The sequence below is a fragment of the Thamnophis sirtalis genome, unplaced genomic scaffold (assembly GCF_051295495.1).
Source record: "Thamnophis sirtalis isolate CommonGarterSnake01/CBP01778 unplaced genomic scaffold, rThaSir2_p1.2 scaffold_4, whole genome shotgun sequence".
Classification (NCBI taxonomy): Eukaryota; Metazoa; Chordata; class Lepidosauria; order Squamata; family Natricidae; genus Thamnophis; species Thamnophis sirtalis.
In genome coordinates, this window is record NW_028261384.1 from 22,295,656 (window position 1) to 22,315,958 (window position 20,303).

General features: G+C 37.7%; 1 protein-coding gene across 1 annotated transcript in view; it reads left to right on the top strand.

Moving 5' to 3' along the window:
• MKX (mohawk homeobox) overlaps window positions 1–15,941 on the top strand; it is a 60,914-nt gene extending 44,973 nt beyond the window's left edge. The window contains 2 exon segments of the mRNA XM_014075841.2: window positions 10,413–10,446; window positions 12,286–15,941. Coding sequence (XP_013931316.2) covers window positions 10,413–10,446; window positions 12,286–12,475 — 224 coding nt within the window. The 3' untranslated portion in view covers window positions 12,476–15,941.
• Window positions 15,942–20,303: the final 4,362 nt, after the last annotated feature.

Consider the following 20,303-nt stretch of genomic DNA (forward strand, 5'->3'; position numbering starts at 1 on the left):
AAGGATACGATTAAAAAAATATTATGGAAGATCTTTGTAACATGGTTAGATGCAACTGAGAGAATAGTTCAGTAGTTATCTTTTTCGAGGTGTGATGGCCAGAAAATCGCAATCTTCTGTCACCAATAAAGTAAAGATCTCAGAAATGTTAAGAAGATGCTACATCCAGAGAGATTTTAACATGAAACATTAGAGTATCTTTCATCCTCAAGATCTCTAGGAAGGAATCATTTTCTTCATCAAACATGAGTGGCATCTAGTTTCAAAAATAACTTTCAAAGAGGCTGTCTTCCAGAATATGCTGAAATCAATCTAATAAAAAGTCCTCTAACTTTTAAGAAATTGAATGCATCAAACTGTCTTCATGATAGGTTTCATGGTATTAGTAATGAGTAGTACATTCTGAGGAGACTACGCAATCATTTCTACATCCTTTACTGGCTCTAGAAAATATTTTTGGCATTATAACCTTTAATTTGATTTCACATTTTTCCACTTTCCATTTTTTTACAACTCTGTCACTTATTGGCATTCACTTGATACAGATAAAACTGTTCTTTGGTCTTGAAATAAAAGAATGCAATTTTCAGTTACAGGCAGACTAAAAGCTTTCTGGTATGTTTGTCACACAGAAGATGCTAATCATAGTAGCTACATTGTTGTTGGGGGTTCTAAATAGGTTCCTAGGCATTTTTAGGGGGGGGGAAATGGAGAGTGGCTGGAAATAAGCAACTAACTCAAGGGTCAACAACCTATGGAGCTGCATGTGGCTCTTTCATCCCTCTGCTATGGCTCCCTGTTGCCGGTTGGCTCCGCAATTAACAGGACTTTCAGTTAGGACAACTAAAGGGAAAAAGGATGCTGCGCTGGAAGGAGACATTATGGTGTGGGAACTGGATTTCCAGTTGCCTCCAGAATTTAATGGGGGGCTTCCGGTTAAACCCTTTGTGGCTCTTTGAGTGTTTAAGGTTGCCCTGAACTATCTCAATAAAAGTATAAAGATAACCAGAACAAGGGGAAACTTCACCAGTTGTTCATCCAGCAAGTGGGTGTTTTATAATTGCAGGGATCAGTTATGAACGTAACTCAAGAATTGCCAGTATATATAATCCATAGCACTCTTGTAGGCAATAAACATTATTTAATAGATTAAGTGGTTAATTGATAAACGATGCATATCTTATGAGTATGCATCTAAAAAAATCCCTTCCACTGTATTGGAAAACAATGAGATGGAAAACTATGTTATTCAAAAAATTCAAAAACAAGATATTCTCAGGTGTATAGCAAAGATCTCATTTTGAATGGTACTTTTCAAACTTTTCTGACAGATTCTACTAAATGGAACAATATATTTAGAAAGCAGAGAAGCAAGAGAATAATCTCCCCATGTAGCTTGCTAAATAACCACTTCTTCATTCTTTATATTGAACAACAATTCAACTATGCAAAAAGGAGGCAATATATGGCACCATCCAGCAACCCCAGCCGGTCTCTCTAATGATGAGAGATGCTAGAAATTACAGTTCAGTAACATTCAGAGGTCCACAGGTTGATCACTATGGCTAGGCAGATCAACAGCAAAGTTCCTGTGGTTTGTACCAAGCATCATGCTTCACCTGGCAAAATTAATATAGCCCCAGCTAGAATCACAGTTTTCAAATGATGGTTTCATATATAATTATTTGAACCGAAGTGGGACAAACGGTTCTATATGAAACCATCATTTGAAAACTGTGATGGGCTGCCACCAGTTCCGACCGATTCAGGTGAACTGGTAGTTCTGGTGAGCAGTTGGCCCCGCCCACCCACCCCTGCCCTATCCTGTCCTATATTTCCATGTTTTTCAGTTCAGCTGATTCGCGCAGCACAGGGGGTTGCCACGCCTCAGTTGTTTTAGTCACTGGCGCTGCAGTAGAAGGTAAGTTTTAGAACTTAAAATGGATGGTTTTTGAATGCTGCGTGTGACCAGTTGTCAAACCATTTGCAGCCAACCCCTGCTTGAAAAAGGTGTTCAGATTTAGCTTTGATGAAGCAAAATACCCTTTTGAAATTCCCCACAGTTTCAATAGCTATCGCATACTGAACTTACTTACCTATAAGTAAGTGGTTCTCAACCTTACCAATGCCGCGACCCTTTAATACAGTTCCTCATGTTGTAGTGACCCCCAACCATCAAATTGGTGTCTCGGTTCCTAAGACCATCGAAAATATGTGTTTTCCGATGGTCTTAGGCGACCCCTGTGAAAGGGTCGTTCGACCCCCAAAGGGGTCCCGGCCCACAGGTTGAGAACTGCTGCTATAAATGGAGTACATTTAACAATTAATATCATTTCTTTAATGTCTCTCCTGCTCAGCTAATATAGGATATTACAAAGGTCTTGCTTCCTGGAACGTTCATATCTGATAATGGGCCTGCTGTAAATCTTTGATTTAACAGGCCAACTTGGATTAAAATTGTCCACTAAATGATACGTATCAATAAATGTAATTGATATTTATGTCATTAAGATGTTATTTTTAGGTCATCACTTTGCAAGTAGTATAACTTGATGGAAACCGTAAAAATGTCAATTACATAATTATGCAAATGACACAGAGTATAACAATTTTCTGGACTGCTGCAGAAATGATGAGTCTCATGTGCTGTTTGGAGTGAAATTGAAAGGGGAAAAAAATTGTCCCAGGCATCCAAACTGCACTGAATGAAACTAGAAAATCATTTAGGTTGTTTTGCATTAATTTCTCAGGCCATATTGTACTGTTGCAAGCCTGTTGGTAGCTTTATTTTGTTTGATTTGTGTCACTTTTAGATGCCTTTAATCTGGGTTGTCTATGTGTTTGCATGTTTTATTTGGTTTTATGGGAGGGGGGGTTGGTTTTGTACACTGTCCAGAGTCCATTGCAGCTGCTGGGAGGTGGTAATACATTTAAATAAATAAATAATTTTAACTAGAAAATGAGCAGAAGAGGTGGAATTGAAACAAGGAATTCTCAACTGTTAAGAGAAATGGGCCTCTGGTGGTCCGTGATATGTGACATGCGATTCAATACTCATGCTGTGTTTGTTTTTGTTTTTCATGGATCTCCTTTTAAGTTCAGCAGACCTTCCAGTTTTGAAATATTTGTCCTAAGTAGAATAAGAAAGTTTCTTAGTACTGTATAGATTAGTTGGAACTGAGCAAAATGACGGATTTTGCCCACAAACAAATTATGCAATGGCTCACCTATCACAAGCATCCATCAGATGACATACACACTGATGCTGATGGAAAAAAATAAATACTGGTGCCACCCAGGATAAAGGAATACATCGGCCCTGAACACTTTTCAAATTATGACGTATGTGGTAAAGCTCTTATGAATATAAATAATGGGTGATATTAATAATCTTTTACTTGTACCTAGCAAACAGCCATGTAAAAATAAGTAAAAAGAAGCAATGGGTGGAAACTAATCAAGGATAGAAGCAACCTAGCATTAAGGACACATTTCCTGACAGTTAGAACAATTAATCAGTGGAACAGCTTGCCTCCAGAAGTTGTGAATGCCACAACACTGGAAGTCTTTAAGAAGATATTGCATAACCATTTATCTGAAGTGGTGTAGGGTTTCCTGCCTAAGCAAGGGGTTGGACTAGAAGACCTCCAAGGTCCCTCCCAACTCTGTTATTCTACTCCACAATTCTCAATATGACCACTTGCTCTTTTCATGGACATGATTTTGCAGTATCCACAGTATCACTTAGAGGCAAATAAGGTATACCTGTTATTCCTCATAGAGTAGTGCCTAGCTTACTACACTGAGCTTCTGGAGAAAATACAAGGTAATAATATAGCAAATAAGCAAAGTAGAGAAAGATAATAATAATAATAATAATAATAATAATAATAATAATAATAATAATAATAATAATTATTATTATTATTATTATTATTATTATTATTATTATTATTATTATTATTATTATTATTATTATTATTCGGACCTTTTGGACCGAAAAACCAGGAAACTAATGACAATGCACTACAGTTTACATCCACGTGGTGATACTGATAGACTGTATCTGTCCCGAAAATCAGGTGGCAGAGGATTATTACAAGTGAAGCAAACAGTTGAAGAAGAAAAACATGCACTGGCTGATTATTTAAAAGAAAGTCAAGAACATCTATTAATCGAAGTAAAGAACAAAAATCTACTGAAGGCCCAACAGACGAAACAAGAATACAGAAAAGATGTGATAAAATCAAGAATGGAGAGTTGGCAGAACAAAGCACTGCATGGCCAATTTCTGGAAAAAATAAAAGATAAAGTGGACAGTGAACAAACTTGGTTATGGTTAACAACAGGTACATTAAAGAAAGAAACAGAGTCACTGATCCTGGCTGCGCAAGAACAAGCTATCCGCACAAATGCCATTAAGGCCAAAATTGAAAAATCCTCTGATGATGCCAAATGCAGACTTTGCAAAGAAGCTGATGAAACTGTTGATCACATACTCAGCTGCTGTAAAAAAATCGCGCAGACTGATTATAAATTGCGGCACAATTCAGTAGCACAAATGATCCATTGGAATTTGTGCAAAAATTATAATATTAAAACAGCAACAAACTGGTGGGAACATCAGCCTGAAAAAGTCACCGAAAATCAGATGGTCAAGATCTTGTGGGATTTCCGTATACAAACCGACAAAATACTGGCGCATAATACACCAGACATCACACTGGTTGAGAAAAATAAGGTCACAATCATAGACATCGCAATACCAGGTGATAGCAGGGTCGCCGAGAAGGAACATGAAAAAATAGCAAGATACCAGGACTTAAAAATCGAAATTCAACGACTATGGCACAAACCAGCAGTGATAATTCCAGTGGTAATTGGCACACTGGGTGCTATTCCAAAAGCACTGGAATTACATTTAAAACAGTTAAAAATTGACAAAATCACCATAAGTCAAATGCAAAAAGCCGCACTGCTTGGATCTGCACGCATATTACGAAAATACGTTACAACGTCCTAGGCCCCTGGGTGGGGCCCGACTAGTAACCAATGCCAAATCCGGCGAAACAACTGGCCGCTGTGATACAATTGTATAATAATAATAATCAAGAATATAAGAATAATCAAAAATCAAGAATGGAGAGTTGGCAGAACAAAGCACTGCATGGTCAATTTCTGGAAAAAATAAAAGATAAAGTGGACAGTGAACAAACTTGGTTATGGTTAAAAACAGGTACATTAAAGAAAGAAACAGAGTCACTAATCCTGGCTGCGCAAGAACAAGCTATCCGCACAAATGCCATTAAGGCCAAAATTGAAAAATCCTCTGATGATGCCAAATGCAGACTTTGCAAAGAAGCTGATGAAACTGTTGATCACATACTCAGCTGCTGTAAAAAAATCGCGCAGACTGATTATAAATTGCGGCACAATTCAGTAGCACAAATGATCCATTGGAATTTGTGCAAAAATTATAATATTAAAACAGCAACAAACTGGTGGGAACATCAGCCTGAAAAAGTCACCGAAAATCAGATGGTCAAGATCTTGTGGGATTTCCGTATACAAACCGACAAAATACTGGCGCATAATACACCAGACATCACACTGGTTGAGAAAAATAAGGTCACAATCATAGACATCGCAATACCAGGTGATAGCAGGGTCGCCGAGAAGGAACATGAAAAAATAGCAAGATACCAGGACTTAAAAATCGAAATTCAACGACTATGGCACAAACCAGCAGTGATAATTCCAGTGGTAATTGGCACACTGGGTGCTATTCCAAAAGCACTGGAATTACATTTAAAACAGTTAAAAATTGACAAAATCACCATAAGTCAAATGCAAAAAGCCGCACTGCTTGGATCTGCACGCATATTACGAAAATACGTTACAACGTCCTAGGCCCCTGGGTGGGGCCCGACTAGTAACCAATGCCAAATCCGGCGAAACAACTGGCCGCTGTGATACAATTGTATAATAATAATAATCAAGAATATAAGAATAATCAAAAATCAAGAATGGAGAGTTGGCAGAACAAAGCACTGCATGGTCAATTTCTGGAAAAAATAAAAGATAAAGTGGACAGTGAACAAACTTGGTTATGGTTAAAAACAGGTACATTAAAGAAAGAAACAGAGTCACTAATCCTGGCTGCGCAAGAACAAGCTATCCGCACAAATGCCATTAAGGCCAAAATCGAAAAATCCTCTGATGATGCCAAATGCAGACTTTGCAAAGAAGCTGATGAAACTGTTGATCACATACTCAGCTGCTGTAAAAAAATCGCGCAGACTGATTATAAATTGCGGCACAATTCAGTAGTACAAATGATCCATTGGAATTTGTGCAAAAATTATAATATTAAAACAGCAACAAACTGGTGGGAACATCAGCCTGAAAAAGTCACCGAAAATCAGATGGTCAAGATCTTGTGGGATTTCCGTATACAAACTGACAAAATACTGGCGCATAATACACCAGACATCACACTGGTTGAGAAAAATAAGGTCACAATCATAGACATCGCAATACCAGGTGATAGCAGGGTCGCCGAGAAGGAACATGAAAAAATCGCAAGATACCAGGACTTAAAAATCGAAATTCAACGACTATGGCACAAACCAGCAGTGGTAATTCCAGTGGTAATTGGCACACTGGGTGCTATTCCAAAAGCACTGGAATTACATTTAAAACAGTTAAAAATTGACAAAATCACCATCAGTCAAATGCAAAAAGCCGCACTGCTTGGATCTGCACGCATATTACGAAAATACGTTACGACGTCCTAGGCCCCTGGGTGGAGCCCGACTAGTAACCAATGCCAAATCCGGCGAAACAACTTGCTGCTGTGATACAATTGTACAATAATAATAATAATCAGTAGCACAAATGATCCATTGGAATTTGTGCAAAAATTATAATATTAAAACAGCAACAAACTGGTGGGAACATCAGCCTGAAAAAGTCACCGAAAATCAGATGGTCAAGATCTTGTGGGATTTCCATATACAAACCGACAAAATACTGGCGCATAATACACCAGACATCACACTGGTTGAGAAAAATAAGGTCACAATCATAGACATCGCAATACCAGGTGATAGCAGGGTCGCCGAGAAGGAACATGAAAAAATAGCAAGATACCAGGACTTAAAAATCGAAATTCAACGACTATGGCACAAACCAGCAGTGATAATTCCAGTGGTAATTGGCACACTGGGTGCTATTCCAAAAGCACTGGAATTACATTTAAAACAGTTAAAAATTGACAAAATCACCATAAGTCAAATGCAAAAAGCCGCACTGCTTGGATCTGCACGCATATTACGAAAATACGTTACAACGTCCTAGGCCCCTGGGTGGGGCCCGACTAGTAACCAATGCCAAATCCAGCGAAACAACTGGCCGCTGTGATACAATTGTATAATAATAATAATCAAGAATATAAGAATAATCAAAAATCAAGAATGGAGAGTTGGCAGAACAAAGCACTGCATGGTCAATTTCTGGAAAAAATAAAAGATAAAGTGGACAGTGAACAAACTTGGTTATGGTTAAAAACAGGTACATTAAAGAAAGAAACAGAGTCACTAATCCTGGCTGCGCAAGAACAAGCTATCCGCACAAATGCCATTAAGGCCAAAATTGAAAAATCCTCTGATGATGCCAAATGCAGACTTTGCAAAGAAGCTGATGAAACTGTTGATCACATACTCAGCTGCTGTAAAAAAATCGCGCAGACTGATTATAAATTGCGGCACAATTCAGTAGCACAAATGATCCATTGGAATTTGTGCAAAAATTATAATATTAAAACAGCAACAAACTGGTGGGAACATCAGCCTGAAAAAGTCACCGAAAATCAGATGGTCAAGATCTTGTGGGATTTCCGTATACAAACTGACAAAATACTGGCGCATAATACACCAGACATCACACTGGTTGAGAAAAATAAGGTCACAATCATAGACATCGCAATACCAGGTGATAGCAGGGTCGCCGAGAAGGAACATGAAAAAATCGCAAGATACCAGGACTTAAAAATCGAAATTCAACGACTATGGCACAAACCAGCAGTGGTAATTCCAGTGGTAATTGGCACACTGGGTGCTATTCCAAAAGCACTGGAATTACATTTAAAACAGTTAAAAATTGACAAAATCACCATCAGTCAAATGCAAAAAGCCGCACTGCTTGGATCTGCACGCATATTACGAAAATACGTTACGACGTCCTAGGCCCCTGGGTGGAGCCCGACTAGTAACCAATGCCAAATCCGGCGAAACAACTTGCCGCTGTGATACAATTGTACAATAATAATAATAATCAGTAGCACAAATGATCCATTGGAATTTGTGCAAAAATTATAATATTAAAACAGCAACAAACTGGTGGGAACATCAGCCTGAAAAAGTTACCAAAAATCAGATGGTCAAGATCTTGTGGGATTTTTGCATATAAACGGACAAAATACTGGCGCATAATTCACCAGACATCACACTGGTTGAGAAAAATAAAGTCACAATCATAGACATCGCAATACCAGGTGATAGCAGGGTCTCCGAGAAGGAACATGAAAAAATCGCAAAATACCAGGTCTTAAAAATCGAAATTCAACGACTATGGCACAAACCAGCAGTGGTAATTCCAGTGGTAATTGGCACAAATGGGTGCTATTCCAAAAGCGCTGGAATTACATTTAAAACAGTTAAAAATTGACAAAATCACCATCAGTCAAATGCAAAAAGCCGCACTGCTTGGATCTGCACGCATATTACGAAAATACGTTATGACGTCCTAAGCCCCTGTGTGGGGCCCGACTAGTAATCAATGCCAAATCCGGCGAAACAACTGGCCGCTGTGATACAATTCTGTTGTTGCTAATAATAATCATAATAATCATAATAATCATAATCGTCATAATCATCATAATCGTCATAATCATCATAATCATCATAATCATCATAATCATCATAATCATCATAATCATCATAATCATCATAATCATCATAATCATCATAATCATCATAATCATCATAATCATCATAATCATCATAATCATAATCATAATACCAATAATAATATTGTACCTTTCCATGCTTCTCTACTACTTCTTTTCACCCCAGCCCATTTCTATTACAGTTCCACAAATCTTTATTTGGCCAAAGTAGCAAGAATGATACAGTAATGAAATCTGAGTGGTTCCTGGTTTCTTCATCCTACCCAGCTGTGTGGGGTTTTACAAGACATTCTTTAAGTGAACTTTCTGAAGTGGTACCAAAGGGTTCTGTGGCACAACTTCTAAACATCTACAACTCCACCCCCCCATGACCTGTCCAAATCCAATTCTGTTGCTTTGCATGTACACTGAGAGCTTCTGTACCAGAGACGAATTCCTTGGGCGTTTAATCATACTAGGACAAATAAAGTATGCAATCCAATCCAATATAAACCAATATTTCCACCCAAAATTTGGAATAGGGAAGTGAACTAGTAGCAAAATAATTTTGAGAATATGTTTTCGTATTAGCAGAACCGTGTTTCTGTAGCTCAAAAGATGACAAGGATAGCAAAAACAAAACAAAAAAAAAACCCTCAGGGACATCTGTGTTATTTTCTTCAATTTTGATATGAGGTTTATCGTGTGTAAAGTTGCATCGTGTGCATTAGTCTGACAATATTATGATTATACACATTTATCAAATATATTAGAATGGAATGGAATAGAACAGAATTAACTTTATCGTCACTTTGAATACACTAATTTGCATACATTAAAATTCTCAAAGGGTCACTACCTCCAATATACACTGCATAAACATGACACAATAAGTAGATAAATAAACAAATAAATAAATAAATGCAAAATTATATATATACCCATATATATTATATGACACAGAAAAGCAACCTGGTCTAGTTCAAATGTATACATGTACATGATGAGAAAACCTATTCTTGTGAGTTTACCAGGCAGATGGCATAGGGAGCAAAACTGTTACAGAATCTGGTAGTCCTGCTAGAAATACTTAAAAACCTCTTCCCAGAGGGGAGCAGACTATAAAGCGGATGTTTGGGGTTTTTAACAATGTTTTGAGCTCTAAGCACATAGTGCTTATAAGCAGTATCCTGAATAACAGAAGCAATATTTCTGCAATCTTCTCAGCTGTCCTTACCACTCTCTGTATGGACTTTCTATCTGAGACACTGCTGCAAATGAAATCATTGGATTGGATTCAGACCCACGTGAATTACTGTAAATTTGGAGTCAGTCCATAACATTAAACCAGGAACTCTAATAAGCCTACTAAAATCATTTTAAACATCTGTTGCTTAAAAAAAATACTAATGCTAAAATGTTATAAAAATAGAAATTAAAAAAAAATATTCTCTATTTTTTTCAGAAACTCTGGAGAATGGACCTAACAAGCGTGAAAGGTGAGTAAAATTTTCCTTTGCTTATTGAATAGTTCAAAAGCAAATATAAGTAGAGATTGTTGGAAGCAGAAGTCATGGACATCATCCTGTTTCCATCAGAAGGATAACAAGCTCAGAAGACATGGAAAACTTTGATGGCAGCAATTCCCTCACTTCGTAAGCTAAAATTAGGAAGAGGAAAAAAGGCAAACTTGTCAAAGTGGTGGATAAGCAAGAGAGAAAGTGATTGACCATACATGGACTCCAGCAGAAAAAAAAAAATTGGCATCCCTACCCTGTGAAGAGCCTTTAGGGCAGTGATTCTCAATCTTGGGAACTTTAAGATGTCTGGATTTTAATTCCTAGAATTCCCCAGCCAGCATGAGGTCCAGACATCTTAAAGATGCCAAGGTTGAGAAACATTGCATGCCTCTGCTGTCCACATGGTGTTCTCCTCTGTTTAGCAATTGACTCATTACAATACAATACAACAGCCGAGTTGGAAGGGACCTTGGAGTTCTTCTAGGCAAGAAACCCTATACCATTTTAGACAAATGGCTATCCAACATCTTCTTAAAGACTTCCAGTGTTGGAGCATTCACAACTTCTGGAGGCAAGCTGTTCCACTGATTAATTGTTCTACTGATCACTATTATTTTCTAACAAAGTGTTGAAGAGCTGTGTTGAGGTATCAAGACGAAAGGTGGCGCTTGGCAGTATTTCAAATAAACAAGCAAAATATTTTTAAAGTTACGTGAAACTTAACAGAGCTATTCAAGAATTCTACTCTCCAGTCCTTCCCTTGTTTATTCAATTCAGTAAAAATGTCTCCGTCAGTTTGAATGAAGAGGCTGCTTTAGAGAGCCACTCGTATGGAAAGGACAATGGGAGAAGGCTGTTGACCCAGATGCAGATATTGAAAGGCCATTGGATCTCATGGGATGACAGAGGATGGTGCCAGTTTTGTGATGGGGAAGTCAGGCTAAGAGACCTAGTTGTTCTGGTGGTGAAGGCACTAAGCTAGAAACAAGGACATTGCAAAATTTGGTCCTGCCTTACACAGGAAAGCCAACTGGGTGATTTTGGGCCAGTCCCTCTCTCTCAGCCCAATCCATCTCATACAGTCCTTGGGGAAAAATAGGAAAAGAAAGGAAACACATTTCTGTCTTGAGTTATTTATAAAAATAATAAAAATGGGAGAGAGCGGGGCACCTTTGAGAGGCACATCATAACCATTCTTATTTTTAAATCCCATCATCCCTGAGAAACAGCGGTTTTCGGACTATATGTTGGAAAATCAAAGGTTCTTTGGTTCAGTCAATTTTTGAGGTGCTGAGAAGCTTCAGATGGAGCGCCGCATTCCCCAAATTGTGGGTCCTCTTTTTTTTGTTTGGTGTGTTGTATTAGCCCAAACAATTATAGCTAATCCAATAAACCGAGTAAAATTGTGCCTTGTGAGAACCAGGTTAATGTGCAGAAATGGGAGAGGGAATTATGTCTGGATGCCTGTATTGACTTGACAGGAACAAGTCAATGGGAAGGTTAAGGATGAGTGAGGATGTCATACTGTCAGAGGGGAAATTTCAATAGATTAGGAGAAAGTCTTAATTGGAAGAATGTTCCCTTCTAATCCTATTGCCCCACTCAGGTTCAGTCCTATCAAGAGGACAGATACCGTCTCTGTACCGGGAGAGACAGGCAAGATTTCCCCCCCTTGTACTGTACATTCTGCAGGAGATTCTTTTTTAAACAAACAGATTTTTATATGCCTAATGGAGAAAAGTATTATTTCACTGTTTGAGTGCATGAGTATCACGATAATTAACAAACATGGAAACATTTCTTGATGTTTGTTTCCAGTGCAGTGAACAGGAAAAGATCAAGCAAAGACGAGACGTATTGGAAGGAGATCAATGCAGCGATGGCCTTAACCAATCTTGCCCAGGGAAAGGACAAACTGCAGGGTACCACCAGCTGCATCATTCAGAAATCTTCACACATATCAGAAGTGAAGACAGTGAAAGTTCCACTGGTGCCAATGCCATTTTAAGAGAAAAAGTGATTTACTTATCTTTCTCTCTGTGGATTTTTTTTTCATGCTGTTCGTTTTCTTGTAAGATCACAGAAGATCTAAAATAGGGATTGAAGCTCCTATTGTAGTCAGTGACAGTCAGGACGGATAAGAATAAGTGTAGCTCATCGGAAAGGTCTCACCAGCAAGCACCAGCAAAATGATCCTGAGGAGGTTTGTGTGTGGTTGTCGTTCAGTTTCTTGTTTGTGATGTAAAAGCTATTTCCAATGAATTGTGTTCTGTTATGGTACAGTAATCAAGAAATATTCTCTCAGGCTAAATAGTTCGTTTCTTAAATAACATGTCCATTATGGAGGGGGGGGGGCGTTCCCTGCTTTTTTCTTTTTAAGTCAAAATTATTAACTTATTTTATTGTATTAATCAAGCTGCACATTAACCATCTGCATTGCTATAACAATAAGTGCCTTGCTTTCTTACAGTAAGCTACAACGTGGGCATAGCTTTAGTAGACATCTGTGCCTCAATTTGTCAATCACCCAACTCTTAACCTTGCACGTAGTTCTAAGTTCATCTTGACCGTTCGAAGCTGACGTCAGAAAGGATATTATTACTGTTTTAAAAGCCCTAAAGCCCTTTTGATTTATCTGAATTGGAGACCCAGTAATATCTAAAATGAAATTGCTATATTTTACCGTGAAAGAAAAATTGATTGTTACCAAGCAATACTCTGCTTTGCTCAAGTGAAATCAAATTGCTATGTTTTGTTACCCATAGAATTATTTTGATAAGTGCAATATTATGGCTCCAAGAGCTTGAGATCCAGGTTTTAAAAAGAAATAAGCCTCATTCATTTTAAGAAGAATTCGAACAGCAAGGACATTTATATGAGATGTGAAGCATCCTTCCTTTCAGGTGCTTTGCAGTCTGGATGTGGTTGTTTCTCAATATGATTTTAAAATACAGTGCCTCTCCTCCGCCTGACTGCTGTTTCGGCTCTTATTATTGTTGAGCATGAGAGCAAGATAGCAGCTCACAGAGAAATTAAATCCCACCTATGAAAATGTTCCTCTTAGCTTTATATAGTGCTTAATTTTTTTTTACATGAAAACGTATCCTGTGACAGCCTAAGTTGTTCTTGTTGCAGTAAAGCTATCAATAAATCCAGTGTAGATTCCTTCCTTTTAAAGTCCCCTTTAGATTTATTGAAACTGTTATGTAAGTAAACAAAGCAGCTCACTTTTTTTGGTACCAAGTCAATCTATGCTTCAGTTTATTATTTACATTGGAGCTCTGTAACTTTCCACGACGGAAACCGTTATTGCCTTAATGCATCCAAAATGTTTTTTATTTTGGTATGGAATGTATCAAATGAAGGCAATCCCCATTTCAATGAAGGAAAAGGGGGCATAATGAAATCTATATATTATATAAAGTGAAAAGCCTGAATTAAAAACATGTGGGGTACACAACAGACAAACAATTGTGGCACTGACTCAATTTAAAGTTAAAATAGATGCTAAATTAGGCATTAAAAACAACATTTTAAACCTCTAGATTTGACTGCCATTGAGTCAAGTGAATTGTATAAAATAGTTTTTATAGAGGTATATCAAATTTTTCTTCAATCATCCAAAAATGTTCTAATCAGGCTCCCTCCCTTATGTAAACAACAGTAAAGGCCCAAATAGTTTATATTGAGTGGTAAAAGAAAATTAGAGAAAAAAGTTGATTGCTAGAGTTTAGTTTAACAAAGTTGAAACCAAGCTTATTTTCCTTTAATTGTTTGAATGTTACATTTGAATAACAATATCCAGACTAAATTGTAAACCTAGTTTTGAGAAAAAATCATTTAAACTCCAATATTGTTTTTATTGTTTATAAAAGGGGAGAGGGGAAAGGAAAAATCAGTATATGTTAGTTGAGATGGACAAGGCAGATTCACTGTTTAATTCCTCATGTCTCACCTGATAGCAATAGCACTTAGCAATAGCATTAGACTTATATACCGCTTTATAGTGCATTACAGCCCTCTCCGAGCGGTTTACAGAGTCAGCATATTGCCCCCCAACAATCTGCGTCCTGGAACGGAATTCTCTCTTTACAAGCAGTGGGTGACATGTACCCCATGCAGTCTTTAAATCTTTTTGGGCAGTACTTAAATCCCATTTGACCATAATTCCCAAAAATGCAAAGCATTCTTCCCACCACTTCAAAATATAAAAAAGCATGAAAATAGTAATATAATTCCTAATATAGAAATATCCCAGTGAAAAGAACAAGAGAGCAGCCATTCCCATATTTTGCCCTGACTATTTGATTATCAGGGCATGGCTCCATCATATGGCAGTCATGTTGTGACCCTATCAACACTGAGAGCCTCCCTAAAATGTTCAATATCCACCAGAATGTTGCCTACTTTTACTTGATACTGTCAGGTTTATACATCCACGAGGTGTTCATTGGGTAGAGAACTCCCAGCAGAAGAGTAGATAAGACTGGATTAAGACTTTTGCACATAGCTTTGCACAGAATTCTTTTAAGACTGTATTGCTAGTTTTCTAAACTCTTTGTAGTAAAATGAATCAAAGTAAGATAGATTCCTGTATTAAGTCTAAAGTGGATTGCAAAAGCAACCAGGATTTGGCCTTCAATGTAAACTCCATTGGGAAGGTAGGTAACCTTGTGGCTAATTCAAACCTTTCTGTTTTAAACAAAAAGCTATCGCATCTCTAAATCGGCTATTTCTAATTTCCTGAGCATGGAAGGCATTGTATAGGGTTCCTTACACGAGGGAGATTAAGTGGGGATTAAATTGTGCAAAATTTCCAAAAGAAGCTTTCTAAAGCATATAGCCATCCTGTACATGTAGAAGCAGTGGGTATAGGCTGCAGAAGATTTACACCCGTTATGCTCCCTCTACGTCGAGGGAAATCCTAGAAATTCAAGAGAGGCAGGGGGACAAACCCTTGATGGAGCTAACTTTCAGGTATGCAGATTGATCTTCAAGTGTAGCCAGTTCCAATTGCACTAATATAAACTAGCAGGTATCTGCCTTGATGTAACTTTTAGAATGCATCTTGATGTTTCATAGCATTTTGCGATGATGGTTATTTCTAAACTGTATAGTTAAAGTGATTTGATATGAAAAATATATATATTTTGTACACACACACACACACACACACACACACACTCTTTTTAGGGAGTGTTTTCATTGACGTGAAAAAAAGCAGGAAATATACTGTATGTTATGACTGTATGAACAGCTGAAGTTTACTTTTGAATGATTTACATCATTATGCAAAAGAGATATCCCCCACACTTTATGGCTTTGACAACCAATCTACTGGATTTTCTCATAACAATGTGAGTTTTTAAAATAAAAACAAAGAGTAAGCGCTTCGCTTTAGTTCATACTATTGTAAATTATTCTGCTATTAACTGTTTTGTGAAAATAAAATGTGTTGCCAAACTTTTCTGTAAGATGTTTTCAGGTTTGTTTTGTTTTAAAAAATTCAAGTGGATAACAGTATCAACAAAATTACTAATATGTGGAAGGAACAATCCAAAGAATAAATGTTACTATACAAAATAAGGCTGGTGTGGATCACGTGGTTCCTTTTTGAAGCGAGGGGATTAAAAAAAAATACTCGGGTATTCAGGAGCAAATGCAAACTATGGTCAGTAAGATCAGGCCATTCTAATCCCTAGAAGAGCAATATTCCATTGATAAAGATAGAGACTAAGGCAGAAAAGGCATAATTTCTGGGGGCCTCTCAGATAGAATGGGACTTGGAGAATGTGCACCCGGATCAGTTGAATGGCAGAATAACCAGGTGGAGATGGTCCTTCGAAGTATAAGAAATAATTGATGTTGTGTTGTTTCATTCTTTTCCCTGCTTGAAGACAACTATGTCTGGGAATTTCTGAAGTTCCACTTAGATGAACAGATTGGATACTGCCAAATGATTTCTAGGCAATGAAAAGTAAATCTAAACATTTGTGTGAGTTTTTTTTAAAAATTTTCCTTGAGTTTAATCCTTCTATTGCCACAAATTTAGGCACCAGAAGTCTCAGAACCGAGACCAGAACTGAGTCCTGGTTATTTATCAGCAAACTTGCTGGTCTTTGCTTTAACTGGCATAACCATTTTAAGAACATAAGAAACTTTTTAAAATCCCTTCATGCCAGTTTAGAAACAAACTTTGATTCCAAAAGTTGTTGATTTCAAATGCATGTTCTGCTCAGCTTGTTTCTCAATATTGGAGATACAATCAAACAGCAACCAAATTAAGCATGCAGAGGACTGCTGATTTCATAGGATTTAAGCACACTTAATTAGGTTTGGGCTGATAGCCCAGGCATTTATAAAAAAAGGTGTTTAGGGAATTAATGTTAGCAGGTTATAGAAATGTCCTTGCTTATAGCAACAAGTGCTTTCTATAATTTCTACCCAGAGATTCTTTATATTCCCAAAACCCTAAGACATGTGGAGTAAAATTATTTCAGAACTGGGCTCAAGTGTTTAAAAGATAAGCAGAGCCAATGTTACGATACAGGAATATTGTGCCAAATCTTTGGGCTGCTTTAAAAGCATTGAAAGCACATGTGCGTCATATTCTGATCTTTCATGTTTTTGGGCCTGGCTCAACAACACCTGGATTGCTTTCAGAGGTTCACTGCCAGTTCAGTTTCATCATCCACTGTTCAAAAAAGCTATTACTGAACTGTATTGACCCAACTGGACCCCAAATTACTTCGTTGCAGGAGAGAGATGGCAAGTTTGGAACGATAATGGTTCAAGAACACTGGGTGGCTTATCTAGCTTATCTCAATATCTTCCATGAGGTTGAGGTTTCAAGGCAAAGAATCTTAAAGTTCTGTCTTCATTTCCACCTCCTTTGTCTCTTTCTGACTTAGGAAATAGGGCTACTGTTCCTTTTTTTGTTGTTGGAGGGATTATAGATGTCACAAAATATTTGTAATGGAAAAACCAGAGATATGTCTATATTTATTGAAAGTGTTCTATGGTCACTCACTTTTCTAAAGGGAGGCTAATTTCCTGAAAGGTCCACCATGCATGTTCCAGAAAGCCTACTTGATAGAGAAACCAAAGCATCTACAGAAAAAATGCTATGTTTGCATTCAGTTAATTGTCATTGATAGCAGTGCTTTGGGTGTCAATTAAATCAAGACAAGATGTCAGGAGACATCTCTGGCAACAGTCATCATTCTCATAAAATCATTCAGGTGAAAGAATTTTAGCAAATCAGTAATGATTTTACTCAATATAATTTGGGACAGATGAAATCTGGGATTAAAGGCAGAGCTGACGTTTCCCGATTCTATTATCAATCACTAATCGATAGTGATTAGAATTAAGGAAGTGGGGGAAGGGGAAAGGCCATGGATACACAAACTTGATAGCTTAAGAGCCAAGGTGGCACAGTGGTTAAATGCAGCACTGCAGGCTACTGCTAGATCAGCAGTTCAGCGGTTCAAATCTCACCGGCTCAGGGTTGACTCAGCCTTCCATCCTTCCGAGGTGGGTAAAATGAGGACCCAGATTGTTGGGGGCAATATGCTGACTCTCTGTAAACCGCTTAGAGAGGGCTGAAAGCCCTATGAAGCGGTATATAAGTCTACTGCTATTGCTATTGCTATTGATACATTTTCCACATCTCAATTTTTAGTCTCCCCTCCTCAAATTCTGTCATATCAGCTTGATCAATTGGCAATGGATGAAGTTATTGGCGATAGATGCCAGGCCTAGCTCAATACAGCTACAAATCACTGCACCTGAATTTTTAAGCTATTGAGGTCTGGTTCCATAATGGATGAGCTCATTCATTTGTCTTGTTGGATCTTTTTTTCAGATCATTTTATTTTCCATCCTGTTTTTTGGATAGGATCCCAACACCTTGGGGCTTTTTTCCCCTCTGCCATTTCTTGGACATCTGCTAATGTTGCAGAGGTTCTTTTAAGCTGGGTATCAATCTTCTGCAAAGTTTTATTTATAACTACCTAAATAGTTGTTATCAGTGCTCTTTGTTGATAGACTGTCGTCTTTCCAGAGAACATCATTTAAATAGCAGACTTCGTCTGCAACAACAAAAACCCTCCTCTGTATGTTCAGTGCAATAAGATTATTTATCCCAGCAGATGCTCAGAAGATATATGCCTGCAAGTGTTTTATGTGATCAGGAATAACTCAAGAGACTTTACTCAACATGACATTGCCTAAAGAGTTCACATCTTTTAGCCATTCTGGCTGGGAACAGGAATTTCAGTCCCAACACATCTAGAAGTCTTATTTATGGTCTTGTACATCGATTTTCAAACTTGGCAAGGAGAATTCTGGAACTTGAAGTCCACATCTTAAAGTTGCCTAGTTTGAAAAACATAGCTTTAGTATATGATATTAATAATATACCTCCTCATGATCAGCAAGTTATTTTTACAACTCCTTTGAAATCAAGCTGATGATGATGAATGAAGAAATACTGTACGTACAGCTAAGAAATATAAATATTTCTTTAAAGGAAGGAGGTCTCATGAAATTTGACAGTGCACAAAACCCTGACTGGCAACTGACGTGTAGCGAGCCAGGGAAAATCTTACAGTGACTACTGTTCAGATCTATTCATGTAGAGCACTCATGTAGATAAAATCGAGCCTCTTACGCCACTGAAAGTTCATTTAATAGCCCAGCAGAGCCCTCCTTCTCTTTCTCCTGTCATGTCTTGGCAACAGAAGATTTGGATGTGTCAAAGAGCCGTGTTTATTCATCCCAGTCCTGAGTCAAGTTCTTTCTTGCTAATCTTAGCCAACCAATTCTCAAGGTGCTAAGATGTCAAGTGTGCACCAATGCAAAATTGACTCACCCAACTTTTGCCCTCATCTATCACTCTGTACTTAGCCATTAGTCCTTGTGGCTAACTTAACTCCCTAAAGTGTCATTCTAACCATAACTACCTAAAACCTGCCAAGTGCTGTTTTATGAGCTGCTGCCGAGAGTTTTAAGGTTGATTTTTCAACAATTTTCACTGGCATTTGATGGTACATGCTTGATTTACAATGCTGTAAATAAATAACCACAAATAAGAGGCATTCTTTTCTTTTAGGATAATGCAATATGGCGTTCTTTTGAGAGAGAGGAAAAGACAGATTTCTAAAGAGTTTCTGAAGTTTAATTCTGAGCCTGTCACGAACCTGTAGCCGAGCTATAAAAAAGGGAAAACGCTTTATGTAAAAACAAAAAAACAGAAGCTTTGAGATATCATGGAAATCAAAGAGCTCTTTAAGATAAGGAAGCACCTGCTAATGATAAGAGGGCAAAATATGGCAGCTGAGAGATATGAACTGGTGGCCACCTCTGCCGAGACAAGCTTCATCTGTGTAGCTGGACAAGAATTTCTGGCCAAGTTTCTGTATTTGCTGGTCCACAGACTGTATAAAAGACACTGAATCTCTAGGAAAGCAACCAGCAATTTCTTCATGACCAACATGACATCTAAAAAGAGTTCATCTGAAAAACAGAAGAGGTGGGAGAGGGCACATTAGAATAGCTCATTTATACACAGCCTGCAATTCATGTAAAATGAATGAAGAGACACAATGCTGGTTATGCCAATTGTCCACTGATGAACTTAAGGAGAACAAATTTAACCACTGTTTGAGAAGGCTATTCTGGAAATATTTTGTTTTAACGTAAGCAACTGACTCACACACACATACTGTACATTAGAACCCATATGTATATCACATTATGCTAAACCATCATGAGGTAGGTTTGCAATTTACTGAAAGTGTTGTGTCAATCATGGAATTGTTATTGGTAAGTCA